The 19,778-nt window shown below is 47.2% G+C and overlaps 1 protein-coding gene across 1 annotated transcript in view; it reads left to right on the forward strand.

Moving 5' to 3' along the window:
• The first annotated feature begins 13,021 nt into the window (after positions 1-13,021).
• The window catches only part of GPATCH1 (G-patch domain containing 1), a 50,835-nt gene continuing 44,078 nt past the window's right edge, over positions 13,022-19,778 (forward strand). Inside the window, exon 1 of the mRNA XM_024238288.3 lies at positions 13,022-13,394. Coding sequence (XP_024094056.2) covers positions 13,322-13,394 — 73 coding nt within the window. The 5' untranslated portion in view covers positions 13,022-13,321. The remainder of the gene's footprint in view (positions 13,395-19,778) is intronic.

Below are 19,778 nucleotides of genomic sequence, written 5' to 3' on the forward strand. Positions count from 1 at the left end.
CTCAGGTGATCCACCTGCCTCGGCCTCCCAAAGTGCTAGGATTACATGCGTGAGCCACCGTGCTTGGCCCATTTTGCAATTTTTGTAAAAATAATTCTTAGAAATTATCAGGCCCAGTGGCTCTCACCTGTAATCCCAGCACATTAGGAGGCCAAGGCAAGAGGATCACTTGAGCCCAGGAGTTCAAGACCATCATGGGCAACATACTGAAACATCCATCTCTACAAAAAAATTTAATTAATTAGCCAGGAGTGGCCGGGCGCAGTGGTTCACACCTGTAATCCCAGCACTTTGGGAGGCTGAGGCGGAGGGATCACTTGCAGTCAGAAGTTCGAGACCTGCCTGGCCAACATGGTGAAACTCTGTCTCTACTAAAAATGCAAAAAATTAGCTGGACGTGGTGGTGGGCACCTGTGATCCCAGCTACTCAGGAGGCTGAGGCAAGAGAATCGCTTAAACTCAAGAGATGGAGGTTGCAGTGAGCCAAGATCACGCTACTGCACTCCAGCCTGGGCAATAGAGTGAGATTCCATCAAAAAAAAAAAGCCAGGAGTGGTAGCACATGCCTACAGTTCCAGCTACTCAGGAAGTTGAGGCAGGAGGATTTCTTGAGCACAAGAGTTCAAGACTGCAGTGAGCCAAGATTACACCACCGTACTCCAGCCTGGGCTACAGAGCAAGATCCTGTCTTATAAAGAAAAAAAATTGGCCAGGTGCAATGGCTCACATCTGTAATCCTGGCACTTTGGGAGCCTGAGGTGGGTGGATCACGAGGTCAGGAGATCGAGACCATCCTGGCTAATACAGTGAAACCTCGTCTCTACTAAAAATACAAAAAATTAGCCGGGCGTGGTGGCATGCGCCTGTAGTCCCAGCTACCCGAGATGCTGAGGCAGGAGGATGGCGTGAACCCGGGAGGTGGAGGTTGCAGTGAGCTGAGATGGCGCCACTGCACTCCAGCCTGAGCGACAGAGTGAGACTTCATCTCAAAAACAAACAAACAAACAAACAAACAAAAAAACAGAAAAAAAAAGAAAACAAGAAAGAAAAAAAAATTAAAATTCTCAGAAACTGAAGCCATTTGGTGCCAGGGAGGAACACCAACTAGAGGACCACATCAAGTTCAGCAGGCTCAAAGTCCCCTTAGCCACACCCTTTTGGCCCTCACAGTCTCAGTTTTCTCCACTTTACTACCTATATATACATATATATATATTTTTTTTTTTTCCGAGATGGAGTCTTGCTCTGTCCCCCAGGCTGGAGTGCAGTGCAGTGGTGTGATCTCAGCTCACTGCAACCTCTGCCTCCTGAGTTCAAGCTATTCTCCTGCCTCAGCCTCCCGAGTAGCTGAGATCTTAGGCGTGTACCACCATACCTGGCTAATTTTTGTATTTTTAGTCAGGCTAAATTACATTGATCAGGCTGGTCTCGAACTCCTGATCTCAAGTGATCTGCCCGTCTCAGCCTCCCAAAATGCTGGGATTGCAGGCGTGAGCCACCGCGCCCAGTCTACAATAAATTCTTACACATAGCTGTCATTTCCTGCATACTTATTCCGTGCCAGGTGCTGTCCTAAGTACACTGCATGCATTAGCTCAGTTCTCCCACCACCCTATGAGGTAGGTACTTTATCATCCCCTTTTTACAGAGAAGGAAGCTGAGCCTCAGAGGTCACCAGCCTCCTAAGTGGCAGAGTCAGGGCTGTCTGATGCTATGCTATACACTATACTGTATTAAACTATTCTCTAGTACTTAAAAGGAAAAGTGTTTTGACATATAGGGAGGAAGTGATTGTGGATTAAAAATAAATGAATTACAAGCCTGGGCAACATGGTAAAACTGTATCTTTACAAATGATACAAAAATTAGCCAGGTGTGGTGGCACGTGCCTGTAGTCCCAGCTACTTGGGAGGCTGAGGCAGGAGGATTGCTTGAACCTGGGAGGTCGAGGCTGCAGTGAGCCCAGATGGTGCCACTGCACTCTAGCCTGGGGAACAAAGCGAGACCCTGTCTCAAAAAAAATTAAAAAATAAAATAAAAATAAAGAATAAATGAATTACAGGATGGCAAACAATACCAAGTACTGGTGAGACTGTGGAATCTCATATATTGCTTATGGGAGTGTAAATTGGGATAACCACACTGGAAAATTGTATGACATTTGCTACTAAAGAATATATGCGGGCCAGGTGCCGTGGCTCATGCCTGTAATCCCAACACTTTGGGTGGCCGAGGTGGGTGGATCACTTGAGGTCAGGAGTTAAGACCAGCCTGGCCAACATGGTGAAACTCCGTCTCTACTAAAAATACAAAAATTAGCTGAGCATGGTGGTGGACACCTGTAAGCCCAGCTACTCGGGAGGCTGAGGCAGGAGAATCACTTGAACCCGGGAGGCAGAGATTGCAGTGAACCAAGATCATGCCATTGTACTCCAGCCTAGGCAACAAAAGTGTAACTCCATCTCAAAAAAAAAAAAGAATATATGCCTTCAACTTATGATCCAGAAATTCCAACTCTAGGTAGATACACAACAGAAATGCATACATCTATTTACCATAAAACAGGTGTCGGAATGTTCACAGCTGCACTATTCAAAATAGCCTGGCCAAGTGAGGTGGCTCATGCCAGTAATCCCAGCACTTAGGGAGGCAGAGGTAGGAGGATCGTTTGAGCCCAGGTGTTGAGACCAGCCTGTGCAACATAGTGAGACCCCATCTCTAAAAACCAAAAAAAAAAAAAAAAAAAAAAAAAATATATATATAATATATATATATATATATATATATATAGCCTCTAACTAGAAAGTACCCAAATGCCAATCCACTATAGAACAAATGAGTGTAAATGGTGGCATATTCCCACAATAGAAAATTGCACACAATGAAAATTAACACATTGCTATTATGTGCAACATCATGGATAAATGTCACAAAAATATTATTGAGCAAAGAAAACTAGACACAAATACTGTATCATTCCATTTTATTTGTATTTATTTATTTTTTTTCTGAGACTGCGTTTTGCTTTTTCGCCTAGGCTGGAGTGAAGTGGCAAGATCTCTGCTCACTGCAACCTCCATCCGCCGGGTTCAAGTGATTCCCCTGTCTCAGCCTCCCGAGTAGCTGGGATTACAGGCACGTGCCACCATGCCTGGCTAATTTTTTGTAATTTTAGTAGAGATGGGGTTTCACAATGTTGGCCAGGCTGGTCCTGAACTCTTGACCACAGGTGATCCACCTGCTTCGGTCTCCCAAAGTGTTAGGATTACAAGCGTGAGCCACCACCACGCCCAGCCTCCATTTTATATAAAGTACAAAATAGACAAAACTAACCCATTATGGGATTATTGCTTCTGGGATTCTGGAACTTTTCTATTTCTTGATCTACTTGTTACACAGATATGTTTACTTTGTGAAAATACGCAGAACCAGGCTAGTGTGGTGGTTTGTGCCTGTAATCCCAGCTACTCAGGAGGCTGAGACGGGAGACTGGCTTGAGCTCAGGAGCTGAAGATCAGCCTGGGCAACATAAAGAGACCTTTTCTCTACAATAAATAAACAAATTAGCTGGACATGATGGTGCCCGCCTGTAGTCTTAGCTACTTGTGAGGCCGAGTGAGAGGATCACTTGAGGCCAGGAGGTCAAAGCTGCAGTGAGCTGCAATGGCGCTACTATACTACAGCCTGGGCGAGAGTGCAAGACCCTATCTCTTTTTTTTTTTTTTTTTTTTTGAGGTGGAGTCTCGCTCTGTCGCCCAGGCTGGAGTGCAGTGGTGCCATCTCGGCTCACTGCAACTTCTGCCTCCTAGGTTCAAGCGATTCTCCTGCCTCAGCCTCCCGAGTAGCCCTCTCTTTAGGGCCGGGCACGGTGGCTTACGCCTGTAATCCCAGCACTTTGGGAGGCCGAGGCAGGCGGATCACGAGGTCAGGAGATGGAGACCATCCTGGCTAACAGGGTGAAACCCCGTCTCTACTAAAAATAGAAAACATTAGCCAGGCATGGTGGCACATGCCTGTAGTCCCAGCAACCCGGGAGGCTGAGGCAGGAGAATCACTTGAACCTGGGAGGTGGGGAGGTTGCAGTGGGCTGAGATGGTGCCACTGCACTCCAGCCTGGGTGACAGAGCAAGGCTCTATCTCAAAAAATAAATAAATAAATAAATTAAATAAACAACAAAAATGCATAGAACCACGTGCTCATGATTTATGCACTTTTTAAAAAAATTTTCTTAAATTTTAGTCCATGTCCTGCTGAACATACATGTTATATTTTAAAAAGGAAAATAATGGGCTGGGCACGGTGGCTCATGCCTGTAATCCCAGCACTTTGGGAGGCTGAGGCGGGTGAATCACAAGGTCAGGAGTTTGAGACCAGCCTGGCCAACATGGTGAAATGCCATCTCTACTAAATATACAAAAAATTAGCTGGGTGTGGTGGCAGACGCCTGTAATCCCAGCTACTTGGGAGGCTGAGGCAGGAGAATTGCTTGAATCTGGGAGGCGGAGGTTGCAGTGAGCCAAGATCGCACCACTACACTCCAACCTGGGTGACAGTGCGAGACTCCATCTAGAAAAAAAAAAAAAAAAGCAAAACAATGATAAAAATGAGTGATACTGACCAGGTGCGGTGGCTCACACCTGTAATCCCAGCACTTTGGGAGGCCAAGGAGGGCAGATCATTTGAGGTCAGTTCAAGACCAGCCTGACCAACATGATGAAACCCTGTCTCTACTAAAAATGCGAAGAAGCTAGCCAGGTGTGGTGGCAGGTGCCTGTAATCCCAGCTACTCGGGAGGCTGAGGCAGGAGAATCACTTCAACCCAGGAGGTGGAGGTTGCAGCCAGCCGAGATCGCGCCACTGTACTATAGCCTGTGCAATAGAACAAGACTCAGTCTCAAAAAACAAACAAACAAAAAAGAGTGATAACTGTTTTCAAAGCACATTGGGTGGGTTTCTGTGCATGTTATGAGTGACCATCACACTGCCAGCACCCATGCATGGACCCAGAGGAAGGAATGACACTGGGCCCAGGTGATTCAGCCCATCTTCCTATCTGCAGTTTCCTCATAAGGTCCTGAGATTTGCACTTTCTTGCATGTCTGAATAAGAAAGAAAGCAAGCCTATATTGGATTATACCCTGCCATAAATATAAATACATAAATAAGAGGCCAGGCACCATGGCTCCTACCTGTAATCCCAGTGCTTTGGGAGGCCAAGGCAGGAGTATCACTTGAGCCTTGGAGTTTAAGACCAGCCTGGGCAACACAGCGAGACCCCATCTCTACAAAAAATAGAAAAATTAGCCAGGCTTGGTGGCACATACCTGTATTCCCAGCTATTCAGAAGGCTAGGGCAGTAGGATTGTTTGAGCCCAGGAGTTCGAGGCTGCATTGCACTCCAGCCTGGGTGACAGACTGAGACCCTGTCTCTAAAAAATAAATAAATAGAACAGAAAGAAAGGAAAGGTATGTGGGCTGGGTGTGGTAGTTTATGCTTGTAATCCCAGCACTTTGAGAGGCTGAGATGGGAGGATCACTGGCACCCAGGAGCTTGAGACCAGCCTGGGCAACATGGCAAAATTGCTTCTTTACAAAAAATACAAATATTAGCCACGCATGGTTGTGCATGTCTGCAGTCCCAGCTACTTGGGAGGCTGGGATGGGAGGACCCCCTGAACCTGGGGAGGTTGAGGCTGCAGTGAGCCATGATCATGCCACTGCACTCCAGTGACAGAATGAGACCCTGTCTCAGAAAAAAGCAAAGCAAAGCTATGTGGTGGCCAGGTGCGGTGGCTCATGCCTGTAATCTCAGCACTATGGGAGGCCGAGGAGGGCAGATCACTTGAGGTCAGGAGTTTGAGACCAGCCTGGACAACATGGTGAAACCCTGTCTCCACTGAAAAAACAAAAATTAGCCAGGCGTGGTGGCGCCTGTAATCTCAGCTACTCGGGAGGCTGAGGCAGGAGAATCACTTGAACCCGGGCAGCAGAGGCTGCAGTGAACCACGATGCCGCCACTCCAGACTGGGCGATAGAACAAGACTCAGTCTCAAAAATGAAATAAAATAAAATAAAATAAAATAAAATAAAGTTATTGGGTGTTCTTTGCCTATTTTGAAGCTACAAGCTGTAAGAAAATTACGAGTAAAATAAAAATAAAATCATGGACTTGGGTGTTTTGTCTGAATATATGAATTTGTCCCTAATCTTTTTTACTTTCTTTTTTTTTTTTTTTTTTTTGACGGAGATACAGATTTTATTTATCCATGAAAGCCTCAAATCTGGGAACCTGATTTAATCCAACATTCTTTTTTTTTTTTTTTTAAATTTATGAAGTATTTATTGATCGTTCTTTACTTTCTTTTACTTTTTCTTTTTTTTACTTTTTTTTTTTTTTCTTGAGACGGAGTTTCGCTCTTGTTGCCCAGGCTGGAGTGCAATGGCATGATCTTGGCTCACTGCAACTTCTGCCTCCTGGGTTCAAGTGATTCTTCTGCCTCAGCCTCCCGAGTAGCTGGGATTACAGGCATGTGCCACCATGCCCGGCTAATTTTGTATTTTTAGTAGAGACAGGGTTGCTCCATGTTGGTCAGGCTGGTCTCAAACTCCTGACCTCAGGTTATCTGCCTGAGTGCTGGGGTTATAGGTGTGAGCCACTGCACCCGGCTTCTTTTACTTTTTCTTTGAGACAGTATCTCATTCTGTCACCCAGGCTGGAGTGCAGTAGCGCAAACTCTGCTCACTGCAACCTCTGCCTCCGGGGCTCAATCGATTTTCCCATATCAGCCTCTGGAGTAGCTGGGACTACAGACATGCACCACTATGCCTGGCTAATTTTTGTATTTTTTGTAGAGGTAGTTTTGGCATGTTGCCCAGGCTGGTCTTGAAGTCCTGGGCTCAAGTGATCCTCCCGACATGGCCTCCCAAAGTGCTGGGATTATGGACTTGAGCCACTTCGCCCAACTTTCTTTATTTTCTTTCTTTTTTTTTGAGACAGAGTCTTTGTCGCCCAGACTGGAGTGCAGTGGCACAATCTTGACTCACTACAAATTCTATCTCTCAGGTTCAACTGATTCTCATGCCTCAGCCTCCTGAGTGCCTGGGACCATAGTCACGTGCCACCACACCTGGCTAATATTTTTTCTATTTTTAGTAGAGACTGAATTTCACCATGTTGGCCAGGCTGGTCTCAAACTCCTGACCTCAGGTGATCTGCCCGCCTTGGCCTCCCAAAGTGCCAGGATTACAGACATGAGCCACTATGCCCAGCCCCAACCTTCTTTACTTTAAACATCTACATTTACATTCACAATGACAGTAGATGGTCAAATGATGACCTTGGGGTGCTGTAGAGTTTCAAGAAGCACGGAGATTCCTTTCCTTTAGTACATTAACTTTCTCAAGGCAGGAAAGGGGCTAAAACATACAAGAACCTTCAAAATGAAAACTAAGACACTAGCAAAAATGTTTTGGACAGAATACCATGCATGTAGCTAAAAACAAAACATTCTTCATTTTTTTTTTTTCTGGGACTGAGTCTGGCTCTGTTGCCCAGGCTGGAGTGCAGTGGCATGATCTCTGCTCACTGCAAGCTCCTCCTCCTGGGTTCACACCATTCTCCAGCCTCAGCCTCCCCAGTAGCTGGGACTACAGGCGCCTACCACCATACCCAGCTAATTTTGCTTTTTTGTATTTTTAGTAGAGATGGGGTTTTGCCATATTAGCCAGGATGATCTTGATCTCCTGACCTCGTGATCATGCTGGGATTACAGGCATGAGCCACTGTGCCTGGACTTTTTTTTTTTTTTTTTGAGACGGAGTCTTGCTGTGTCGCCCAGGCTGGAGTGCAGTGGTGTGGTCTCGGCTCACTGCAACCTCTGCCTCCCAAGTGCAAGTGATTCTCCTACCTCAGCCTCCAGAGTAGCTGGCATTACAGGCGCACGCCACAACGCCTGCCAAATTTTTGTATTTTTGGTGGAGTTGGGGTTTCACCATTTGGCCAGGTTGGTCTTGAACTCCTGACCTCAAATGATCCACCCACCTGGGCCTCCCAAAGTGCTGGGATTACAGGCATGAGCCACTGCGCCCAGCAAAAACAAAAAATTCTAATGGTATAATTCTGGGTACATGTATCCTCCCATCCTGGTGTTCTTTGATCAGTGGCAGCCACTGTTACTTTGGGGAGTTTACTGGAGATAGAATATGCATATTAGAGTATATTTGTGGATGTACTGTATCCATACATCATGCTGTAATAGCCACAATACATTCAGCTATTCATGTTTTCTTTTAACATAAACGACAGCATCCTGTGTACTTTATCTCACTCTTGGCTGTGCTCTGTCAATCTGAAATCATGAGATTCAGGAAAATGTGATTAAGTATAGTTTTTGTTTGTTTGTTTTTTGATACAGAGTCTCACTCTGTCACCCAGGCTGGAGTGCAGTGGCACGATCTCGGCTCATGGTAACCTCAGCCTCCTGAGTTCAAGCGATCCTCATGCCTCAGCCTCCCAAGTAGCTGGGACTACAGGCATGAGGCACCACACCTGGCCAATTTTTGTACATTTGGTAGAGACAGGGTCTCACCATGTTGGCCAGGCTGGTCTCAAACTCCTGATCTCAGATGATCCACTTGCCTCGGCCTCCCAAAGTGCTGGGATTACAGGCGTGCGCCACTGCACCCACCCTGATTAAGTATAGTTTACTATATTTATCCTCAAACATTCCAAAGCTTGAGGATAGCCACCCAGAAACACCAATTCCAAATGTATAGGGTCAATATTCCAAAGTGGAGCCCAGGCACAATGGCTCATGCCCATAATCCCAACACTGTGGGAGGCTGAGTTGGGAGGATCACCTGAGCCCAGGAGTTTGAGACCAGCCTTAGCAACATAGTGAGACCTGGTCTCTATAAAAAATAAAATAATTAGTTGAGCGTTGTCAACTGGTAGTCCCAGCTACTTGGGAGGCTGAGGTGAGAGGAAGGCTGCAGTGAGCCATGATCCTGCTACTGCACCCCAGCCTGGGTGTCAAAATGAGATATTGTCTCAAAAACGAAAGCAAAAACACACACAAAAAAGCATTCCAAAGTGGAGAAGTTACGGTTTCACTTATATAGGCAGAGACATACAATCCGTACAGTGACTTGACTGTACAGTGACGGATGCTACATTCCAAGGAAGATTGCTTTATTACTCTGTGAGGGGTGTACCCGTCTGAGGAAGTCTTATCTCTGCCCTGTTTGGTCTTAGTTATTTCTAGGGTAAAAGGGGCAGAAGGTACAGCTGCTCGCCATGTGATTCATGCTGCATAACCACATTCCTCTCAAGTTTCAGGATGATTTAAAATTCCAACAGCAGCTGGGTGTGGTGGCTGGTGCCTGTAATCCCAGTACCAGGGACGTTGAGGCTGGAGGATTGCCTCAGCCCAGTAGTTTGAGGCTGCAGTGAGCTATGATTGCATCACTGCACACCAACCCTGACTCTAAAAAATAATAATATCAACAATAAAGTTCCAATAGCTTAAAGTTTGAATTATTTAATTCCACAACTCATTTATCAACATATGTTGCAGATAACTCATGGGAAGTTTAAAATACTCATAGTATTGTCACAGGTTATAGGTTTTTCTGATTACCTATTGCTGTTAATGAATCATCCCATATCTTTTTGTTGTTGTTGTTAGAGACAGGGTCTTGCTATGTTGCCCAGGCTGGCCTCTGATTCCTCGGCTTAAGTGATCCTCCTGTTTCACCCTCCCAAGTACTGTCACTAAACGTGGCTAATTGCTTCATATCTTCTTTTTTTTTTTTTTCCCTTAGAGACAGGGTCTCTATAGACAGAGATCCTCTCTATAGGAGCAATGGGGATGCCAATCAATTCTGTCTTAGGACCCTCATGTCAATGGGAATGCCAATCCCTCAACGTGGGATTACAGGTAGGATTTCTGACATTCGGGTCCTAAGACTGTTCAAGAATTGATATGGCACTTTGGGAGGCCGAGACGGGCTGATCATGAGGTCAGGAGTTCGAGAGCAGCCTAGGCAACATTGTGAAACCCCGTCTCTACTAAAAATACAAAAAAATTAGCTGGGTGTGGTGGTGGGCGCCTGTAGTCCTAGCTACTCGGGAGGCTGAGGCAGGAGAATTGCTTGAACCCGGGAGGCGGAGGCTGCAGTGAGCCAAGACCGCACCACTGCACTCCAACATGGGTGAAAGAGCGAGACTCCGTCTCCAAAAAAAAAAAATTGATTTGGGCCAGGCGCAGTGGCTCATGGCTGTAATTCCAGCAATTTGGGAGGCCGAGGTGGGTGGATCACTTGATGCCAGGAGTTTAAGACCAGCCTGGTCAACAGGGTGAAACCCCACCTCTACTAAAAATACAAAAACTAGCTGGGCACGGTGGCGGGTGCCTGTAATCCCAGCTACTAGAGAGGCTGAGGCAGGAGAATCGCTTGAACCCGGGAGGCGGATGCAGTGCGCCGAGATCCTGCCACTGCACTCCAGCCTGGGCAACAGAGTGAGACTCCAGTTAAAAAAAAAAAAAAACTAATTTGAATCTCCATTGTTCCTATAGACAGGATAGACAGGATCTTTTGTTCAAGGAACCCTTAAGATGTTTTTCAGATCTCTGAATTCCAGCAAAACCAGTACCAAGACAGAGCCGTCTCAAAAAACAGACAAACAAAAAAACACTAGCCCTAAATTCCGTGAGGAGGTGGATTTGAGGTTTCCTCTCATTTCCTCTTTTGGTGGCCCTAGGATTAAACTTCTTTCTCTGCTGCAACATGTTCTCTCTCGGCATTCATGTGCCTAATAGGCAATGAACATATTATGGTTACAGTGTTTTCCCCCACCTCCAAGAATAAAGTGAAACCCCAGAACTGCTTATGCACTGCTGGTGGGAATGTAAATTTCTTCAGCTATTGTAATTGAAAATTACAATGAAGGCCAGGTACGGTGGCTCATGCCTGTAATCCCAGCACTTTGGGAGGCTGAGGTGGGTGGATCACCTGAGGTCAGAAGTTTGAGACCAGCCTTGCCAACATTGTGAAACCCTGTCTCTACTAAAAAAATACAAAAATTAGCCAGGTGTGGTGGCACACGCCTGTAGTCCCAGCTACTCAGGAGGCTAAGGCAGGAGAATCGCTGGAACCCAGGAGACCGAGGTTGCAGTGAGACGAAATCGCACCATTGCTCTCCAGCTTGGGCAACAGAGTGAGACTCTGTCTAAAAGAAAATAAACTAAAAAAAAAAAAAAAAAAGAAAATTACAATTAAATTACAATTACAACTGGAAAGCAGTTGGGAGATTTCCTGAAGAACTTAAAACAGAACTACCATTAGACCCAGCAATCCCATTACTGGGTATATACCCAAAGGAATATAAGTTGTTCTACCATAAAGACAAATGCATGCATATATTCACTGAGGCACTACTCACAATAGCAGAGACATGGAACCAACCTATATGCCCACAAACGGTGGACTGGATAAAGAAAATATGGTCCACATACACCATGGAACACTACACAGCCATAAAAAAAGAACAAGACTGGCCGGGCGCGGTGGCTCACACCTGTAATCCCAGCACTTTGGGAGGCTGAGATGGGCGGATCACGAGGTCAGGAGATCAAGACCATCCTGGTTAACACGGTGAAACCCCGCCTCTACTAAAAATACAAAAAATTAGCTGGGCGTGGTGGCAGGCACCTGTAGTCCCAGCTACTCGGGAGGGTGAGGCAGGAGAATGGCGTGCCTGGGTGGGGGACAGAGCAAAACTCCGTCTCAAAAAAAAAAAAAAAAAAAGAAACAACAAGACCATGTCCTTTGCAGCAACATAGACGCAGCTGGAGGCCATTATCCTAAACAAACTAATGCAGGAACAGAAAATCAAATACTGCATGTTCTCACATATAAGTGGGAGCTAAACATTGAGCACACATGGACATAAAGAAGGGAATGACAGGGGCCAGGCGCAGTGGCTCACGCCTGTAATCCCAGCACTTTGGGAGGCCGAGGCGGGTGGATCACTTGAGGTCAGGAGTTCAAGACCAGCCTGGCCAACATGGTGAAACCCAGTCTCTTCTAAAAATACAAAAAAAAAAAAAAAAAAAAAAAGACTGGGCGCGGTGGCTCACATCTGTAATCCCAGCACTTTGGGAGGCCGAGGTGGACGGATCGCTTGAGGTGAGGAGTTCGAGACCAGCCTGACCAACATGGACAAACCCCGTCTCTACTAAAAAAAAAAATACAAAATTAGCCAGACATAGTGGCGCATGCCTGTAATCTCAGCTACTAGGGAGGCTGAGGCAGGAGAATCGCTTGAACCCTGGAGGCGGAGGTTGAGGTGAGCCGAGATCGTGCCATTGCACTCCAGCCTGGGCAACAAGAGCGAAACTCTATCTAAAAAAAAAAAAAAAAACAAACCACCACAACAACCAACCAACCAAACAAAAATTTAGCAGGGCGTGGTTGGGTGGACGCCTATAATCCCAGCTACTCAGGAGGCTGAGGCAGGAGAATCACTTGAATCTGGGAGGCGGAGGTTGCAGTGAGCTGAGATCGCGGCCACTGCACTTCAGCCTGGGCGACAGAGCAAGACTCTGTCTCAAAAAAAAAAAAAAAAAAAAAAAGGAAATAACACCAGGGCCTACTTGAGGGTGGACCTACTTGAGGGTGGAAGCTACGAGGAGGGTGAGGATCGGAAAAACTACCTATTGGGTACTATGCTTATTACCTGGGGAGGAAATAATCTGTAACCCAAATCCCTTGCGACATGCAATTTATCTATATAACAAACCTGCACATGTACCCCTGAACCCAAAATAAAAGTAAAAAATAATAATAATAAAAATAAAGTGAAGCCCCACAGGGCGAGCATGAAATCTGGGAGCTCAGTCACTTCCCTGGAGGTGGCTGGGTGGGCAGTGGTAGTGGATGGGGCTGGGCAGTGACTGCTGCCAGGGCAGGGGGCTGGCGCGAGGGACGGGGGTAGGTGGCTGGGCAGGCATCGGTGTCGCCTCGCAGGGAACAGTTGGGTGGCTTCTAGCTTATGCCAGGAGTCTCCTCCTCACCCGCACATCGCGGGGCTAGGATGGGAAGTCGTGGCGGCCAAATCCTCCGAGGCAACTCCTGCCTGGGACGGCCTCCCACAGGACTGGCCTGAGAATCCGGAGCGCAGGCTCTGGCCGCTAGGAGACCTTCCCCCGCCCGCGGACCCAACCTTCCAGCATCACAGGGGTTCGCGGAGGAGAAAGAGGAAAGGCGTTTGGCCTGCCAAGGCCGCCGTAGTGAGGGGGCGGGGCCCGGAAGAGCAGGATGGCGGCGCGAGACAGTGACAGCGAAGAGGATCTGGTCAGCTATGGGACCGGGCTGGAGCCTCTGGAAGAAGGTGCGGGCCGCATGGGCCGGCGGAGCCTGTGGAAAACAGGCCAAGGGCCCAGGATTCGGGCCACAAAAGCACAAGTCGGTGCTGGACCGTTGTTAGATCGTTCCCAGCGCTGGGAACACGGCGGCGAGGGAGGCGTTAGCCGCGCTCTCGGGGTGCTCACCTTCTGCAGCGACAGAGAGAGATTTACAGGGACGGGAGACACAAGCGTGGCCGAACAAGGGGGCGGCGAGATAGAAACAAGAAAATGACGGAATAGTTGGTGTGAGAGCGGGGGGTGCTTAGGCAGTGTCTTTCCCGAGAGAGGACGTTTGAGCTCAGACTTGAAACCGAGGAAGAAAACAACCATGAGCAAATCTGGAGGGAAAGCATTTCAGGCAGAAGGAACATAAAGTGCAAAGGCCGTGAAGTGTGGGAGCCAGTTTAGGAAATTGAGGGGCAGGCAGGACGGGTATGGTTGCAGCAGACGACAGCGGGGGAGACAGGTAGAAAAGAATGTCAGAGGGGCTGACAGGGGCTGGATCTTAGGTGGTAGGGTAAAGAGTTTGGATCTTATACTAAGTGCAGGATTAGGGTTAGGGTTAGGGTCATGGGAAATTACACAGGGAGGGATATATATGATTTCTAGAGACAGGGTTTTGCTCTGTTTCCCAGGCTGGTCTTGAACTACTGACTTCAAATGATCCTCTCGCTTCTGCCTCCCAAAGTGCTGGGATTACAGGCGTGAGCCACTGTGCTCGGCCAGTTTTTAATATTATTCTATCTTTGATGTTGAGAATACGCTGGTTGGGGATAGGTAAGAGTGAAGCAGGGAGATTAGCAAAAAGAGGTCAGGAGATGATGGTGGCATGGATGGGACAGTTAGCAGTGGCGGTGGAGTGTAGTGGTCTGGGTGGAGATATATTTTGAAAGCAGAGCTGACCATACTTGCTGGTGGAATGTGGGGGTGAGGGGCAAGATGAATCAAGGTTCTCTCCTGTGTTTCTGGTCTGTTCCACTTAATGACTTGACTTGTTCAGCAAGTTATGTATTGAGTGTCCAGTAAGGGCTGTTGGCTGTGCTAGCCCTGTGGGGAAGGCAGAGGAAGAATGGTGGAATCATTGGGCCACAATTTATTTGCAGACCTCCTGTTGGTGGGGTCCCCTCCCTTTTTTCACCCTGACCACATCCTGCCAGGTTGATTGTACTGGGATATCTCCACTTATGCCCCCTTTATTTCATATAAACAGTTCTGGTGGAAACTTCTGTTGGATACTGGCCCTTCTTCTACCCTCGGCTTACAAAAGGTTGAGAAAGGGGCCAGGCACAGTGGTTCACATCTGTAATCCCAGCACTCTGGGAGGCTGAGATGGGAGGATCGCTTGAGGTCAGGAGTTCGAGACCAGCCTGGGCATTGTAGTGAGACTCTGTGTGTAACAAACAAACAAACAAAAGAAACAAAAGGCTGAGAAAGGCTAGTCTTCCGAATGCTTTTTATGTGTTTGAAGTCAGCTGTTGCATTTTCTTAAGACCTCTCTGTTCTACACTCACTATCCCAAGTTCTTTTTTGTAGAGACAGGGTCTTGCTGTGTTGACCATGCTGATTTCAAACTCCTGCTCTCACCTTGGCTTCCCAAAGTGCTGGATTGCATGCATGAGCCACAGTGCCCAACATTTTTTATTTTAAAAATAGAGATGAGGCCGGGTGTGGTGGCTCACACCTGTAATCCCAGCACTTTGGGAGGCCGAGGCGGGCAGATCACGAAGTCAGAAGAGCCTGACCATCCTGGCTAATACGGTGAAACCCCGTCTCTACTAAAAATACAAAAAAAAATTAGCTGGGCGTGGTTGGGGGGGCTCCTGTAGTCCCAGCTACTCGGGAGGCTGAGGCGGGAGAATGGCGTGAGACTGGGAGGCAGAGCTTGCAGTGAGCTAAGATGGCGCCACTGCACTCCAGCCTGGGCGACAGAGTGAGACTCTGTCTCAAAAAAAAAAAAAAAATAGAGACGGGATCCTTCTGTGTTGCTCAGGCTGGTCTTGAACTCCTGGCCTCAAGTAGTCTTCCCAGCTCAGCTTCTTAAAGTGTTGGAATTACAGGCGTGACTCTCTACGCCTGGCCCCAACCATTTTTTTTTTTTTTTTTTTGTTACAGAGACTCGCTCTGTTGTCCAGGCTGGAGTGCAGTGGCGTGATCTCGGCTCACTGCAACCTCCACCTTCCAGGTTCAAGTGATTCTCCTGCCTTAGCCTCCCAAGTAGCTGGGATTATAGGTACATTCCACTACGCCTGGCTAATTTTTGTATTTTTAGTAGAGACAGGGTTTCGCCATGTTGGCCAGGCTCGTCTTGAACTCCTTAGCTCAAGCGATCCATCTGCCTTCACCTCCCAAAGTGCTGGAATTACAGGCATGAACCATTGCGCGTGGCCCCCAACCTTGCTTTTGAAGTAGAAGGAAAGGACATGGATTTGTAGACTTTGTTTTTCTGGACTAAAAACATCCTTCAACTTCTCAGTAATACAAGTTTTTGAGGATTGATTCGTTGTCTTCTAAGCACTTTTTTTTGAGAGTTTCGCTCTTGTCACCCAGGCTGGTGTGCAATGGCGCCATCTTGGCTCACTACAACCTCTGCCTCCCAGGTTCAAGGGACTCTCCATCCTCAGCCTCCTGAGTAGCTGGGATTATAGGTGCCCGCCACCATGCCCAGCTAATTTTTGTATTTTTAGTAGACACAGGGTTTCACCATGTTGGCCAGGCTGGACCTGAACTTCTGACCTCAGGTGATCTGCCTGCCTCGGCCTCCCAAAGTGCTGGGATTACAGGCGTGAGCCACCATGCCCAGCCAGTTTTCTAAGCACTTTGAAATTTAAATGCACTCTGTCTGTATTTTACAATATAACACACTAGACTAATAACTATTTTTACTCCCTGCTTTGAAGTTTTAGTGACAGGTTAGACAGGCATTGGTAGAGAAGAACTCCATTTTAATTAAAGTTGCTGGCCCTGACAGAATGGTTTATTAGTTAAGAGTTAACCAGGGAGCCTGGTGACAGTGGTTGAACTTTATAGACACATAGGCCTTCTAATCTGGAAAGAAGGGGGCCAGATACTTACCTATTCTTTCCTTAGACACTTCCACTTGGTTCTAGAATTCTTATCTACAGCTCATTCTATACCCAGATTAATTTTAGGGCCAATTTTCTCCTCCTTGATGCTGTGACTCTCACACTTAAAACTAACTGTGGCTTCCCTCAGCCCCAGGACATACCATAAACCCTGCAGCACCATGTTCAAGGCCCCCTGCACTGTCCGCCTTTCTGGTTCCATCTTCCGCTCATTCCTTAGCCTCCTGTTAGACTGGACTTTCTCAATACACCTGACCTTGCCCTTTTTTTTTTTTTTTGAGATGGAGTCTTTCTCTGCTGCCCAGGCTGGAGTGCAATGGCGTGATCTTTGCTCACTGCAACCGCCGCCTCCCAGGTTCAAGCGATTGTCCTGCCTCAGCCTCCTGAGTAGCTGAGCTTACAGGCGTGTGCCACCACGCCTGGCTAATTTTTGTATTTTTAGTAGAGGCGGGGTTTCACGATATTGGCCAGGCTGGTCTTGAACTCCTGACCTCAGGTGATCCGCCCGCCTCGGCCTCCCAAAGTGCTGGAATTACAGGCGTGGGCCACTGTGCCCAGCGACTTTGCCCTTTTATCCCTCCTTCTGTTTACTGGTGGGAGTCAGTGCCTCTGTCGTGTCCCTATCTGCAGCTATCAAAATTCTGCTTATTCCTAACGGTGGCTGATGTTGCAGACCTTCTCATTGTCAGAAGTGCTCCAGTACGTGCAGGTCTTCTCTGCTGGGCTCGGAGTGTCCTGAGCAGGAGCAGAGTTTTGTTCAGTTTTCTACACCCCGGCTCTAGAAGGGCTGCTTGCATGGCAAGGCCCTCATCAACTTTTTGTTTTTGTTTTTGAAACAGAGTCCTGCTTTATCCCCCAGGCGGGAGTACAGTGGCATGATTATGGCCTCCTGGGCTCAAGCGATCCTCCCAGCTCAGCACCCCCCAGCCCCCAGTAACCAGGACTACAGGCGCATACCACCATGCCCGGCTAATTTTAAAAATTGTGTCACTATGTTGCCCAGGCTGCTCTCAAAGCACTGCTTCTAATGACTCGAACCACTCCTACCTGGGCCTCTCAAAGTGCTGGGATTACAGGTGTGAGCCACCGCACCTGACTCCCCCACCCCTTAAAAAAAAATGTAACCATTAGCCAACCAGGGGCTCGTTGAACTTTTGGTCAGGGAATGAGAGGGAGGAACAGTATAGGAGACATCTCTGGCTTGGAGACAGAGCTGAGATCTGGTTTCACCTTTCTGCTTACTAGCAGTGAGTCTCAGGGAAGTTACTTAATCAGTATCCTTATCAGGGTATGATAAATGAGATAATATGTACTAAAGGAAGGAATTAGTTGTCATTAGTAGCAGTAATTAGGACATGGCCTGGCTAAAATGCCACCCACCTCCTTTCTGGAGTTGTTCCGTCACTGGTTAGAGGTGGTGCCTTCTGCTTAGGAGACCTGTGGGAGCTAGTTGGCCACATTGCTTGGTCCTCATCATCTGCCGCCACAGGTTGTACTCAGTTGTCTGCAGATCTTACCTCCCCTTCGAGATCAGAAGCACTTCAAGAATAGCACCAAGCACTGGCAGCACCTGTTCCCTCTTACCGTAGAGCAGTGGGACAGTTGGCAATGCCTGGAGACCTTTTTGGTTGTCATGCCTGTGGGGCATAAGCTGCTGCCATAGGCCCAGAATGCTGCTGAACATCCTGCAGTGCACAGAACATTCCCCTGAAACAAAGAATTCTCCAGCACAAAATGTGCTGAGATTGAGAAGCTCTGCCATAGCCAAGAATGATGCCAAGTGCATATATAGTAATGTAGTGTATGTACTGCATTTCCATGAAATGGTGAACATCTTGGGTTGTGGGACCCAAGTTGTAATTTAGTCCTTTAGAGGGAAAAGACATTGTAGCTGATATTAACTGATTTCCCCCCATAGCCAGGGACTGTGCTCAGCTGTTTACATATGATATTTAATCCTCATTACCACCCTACAAAGATGGGCTTCTTTATTACCCTGATTTTACAGTTGTGGAGGCTGAGGCTTAGAGTGATGAAGTAACTTGTTCAAGATGACAATTTTTTTTTTTTTTTTTGAGACAGAATCTCACTCTGTTACCCATGCTAGAGTGCAATGGCATGATCTTGGCTCACTGCAACCTCCTCCTCCTAGGTTCAAGCGATTCATCTGCCTCAGCCTCCCGAGTAGTTGGGATTACAGGTGCCTGCCACCATGCCTGGCTAATTTTTTGTATCTTAGTAGAGACGGGGTTTCACGCTGTTGGCCAGGCTGTTCTCAAACTCCTGACCTCAGGTGATCCACCCGCCTCAGCCTCTCAAAGTGCTGGGATTACAGGCGTGAGTCATCGTACCCGGCTGATGACAAATCTTAACAAGTAGTAGAAGGGGATTTGAATTCAGGTCTCTAGGTCTTTAAGCCTGGGCTCTTGGCTGGGCGCAGTCGCTCACGCCTGTAATCCCAGCTACTTGGGAGGCTGAGGCAGGAGAATCACTTGAGCCCGGGAGGCAGAAGTTGCAGTGAGCCAAGATCATGCCACTGCACTCCAGCATGGGTGACAGAGACTGCATCTCAAAAAAGAAAAAATAAAGTATTTCTTGTGTCTCCCTCTTCTTGTTAAGTACTTTATAGGCATTTAATTTGCATAACAACTCTATGAAATAGCTGTTACCATTAATGCCATTTCTATTTTTCAGATAAGTAAATTGAGGCACAGAGAGTCAAGGCTGACCAAAGTCCAGCGCCAGTAAAGGGAGTTGGCTTGAAATTCCAGAGCACTGTGACTCTCACCCCTTAACTCATACCCTTAACCACTGTATAACCTACTTCCTCTTGTGAACCTTTGAAAATAACTTGATTTTTTTTTTTTTTTTTTTTTTTAATTTAAATAAATTCACGATTTTGGATTGCAGTTGATAAAATGAGGCAGTAATTTGTGCCATAGTACCTGGGACTTTAAACCTAAGGAATTGTTAGGCTAGGCCTAAAGTGTATTAGATTAAATTCCCTTGCTTGTGTGATGTCACAACCCAGCCCTTTCAACAAAGTAGGAAAAGGGATAGGTTTAAAGAACACTGTGGAATCAGGAGATACACAGAAATTTTTTTTTTTTGAGACGGAGTCTCACTCTGTCACCCAGGCTGCAGTGCAATGGTGAGATCCCGGCTCACTGCAAGCTCTGCCTCCCAGGCTCACGCCATTCTCCTGCCTCAGCCTCCCGAGTAGCTGGGACTACAGGCGCCCGCCACCATGCCCGGCTAATTTTTTTTGTATTTTTAGTAGAGATG

This window comes from Pongo abelii, chromosome 20 (genome assembly GCF_028885655.2).
Source record: "Pongo abelii isolate AG06213 chromosome 20, NHGRI_mPonAbe1-v2.0_pri, whole genome shotgun sequence".
Taxonomy (NCBI): Eukaryota; Metazoa; Chordata; class Mammalia; order Primates; family Hominidae; genus Pongo; species Pongo abelii.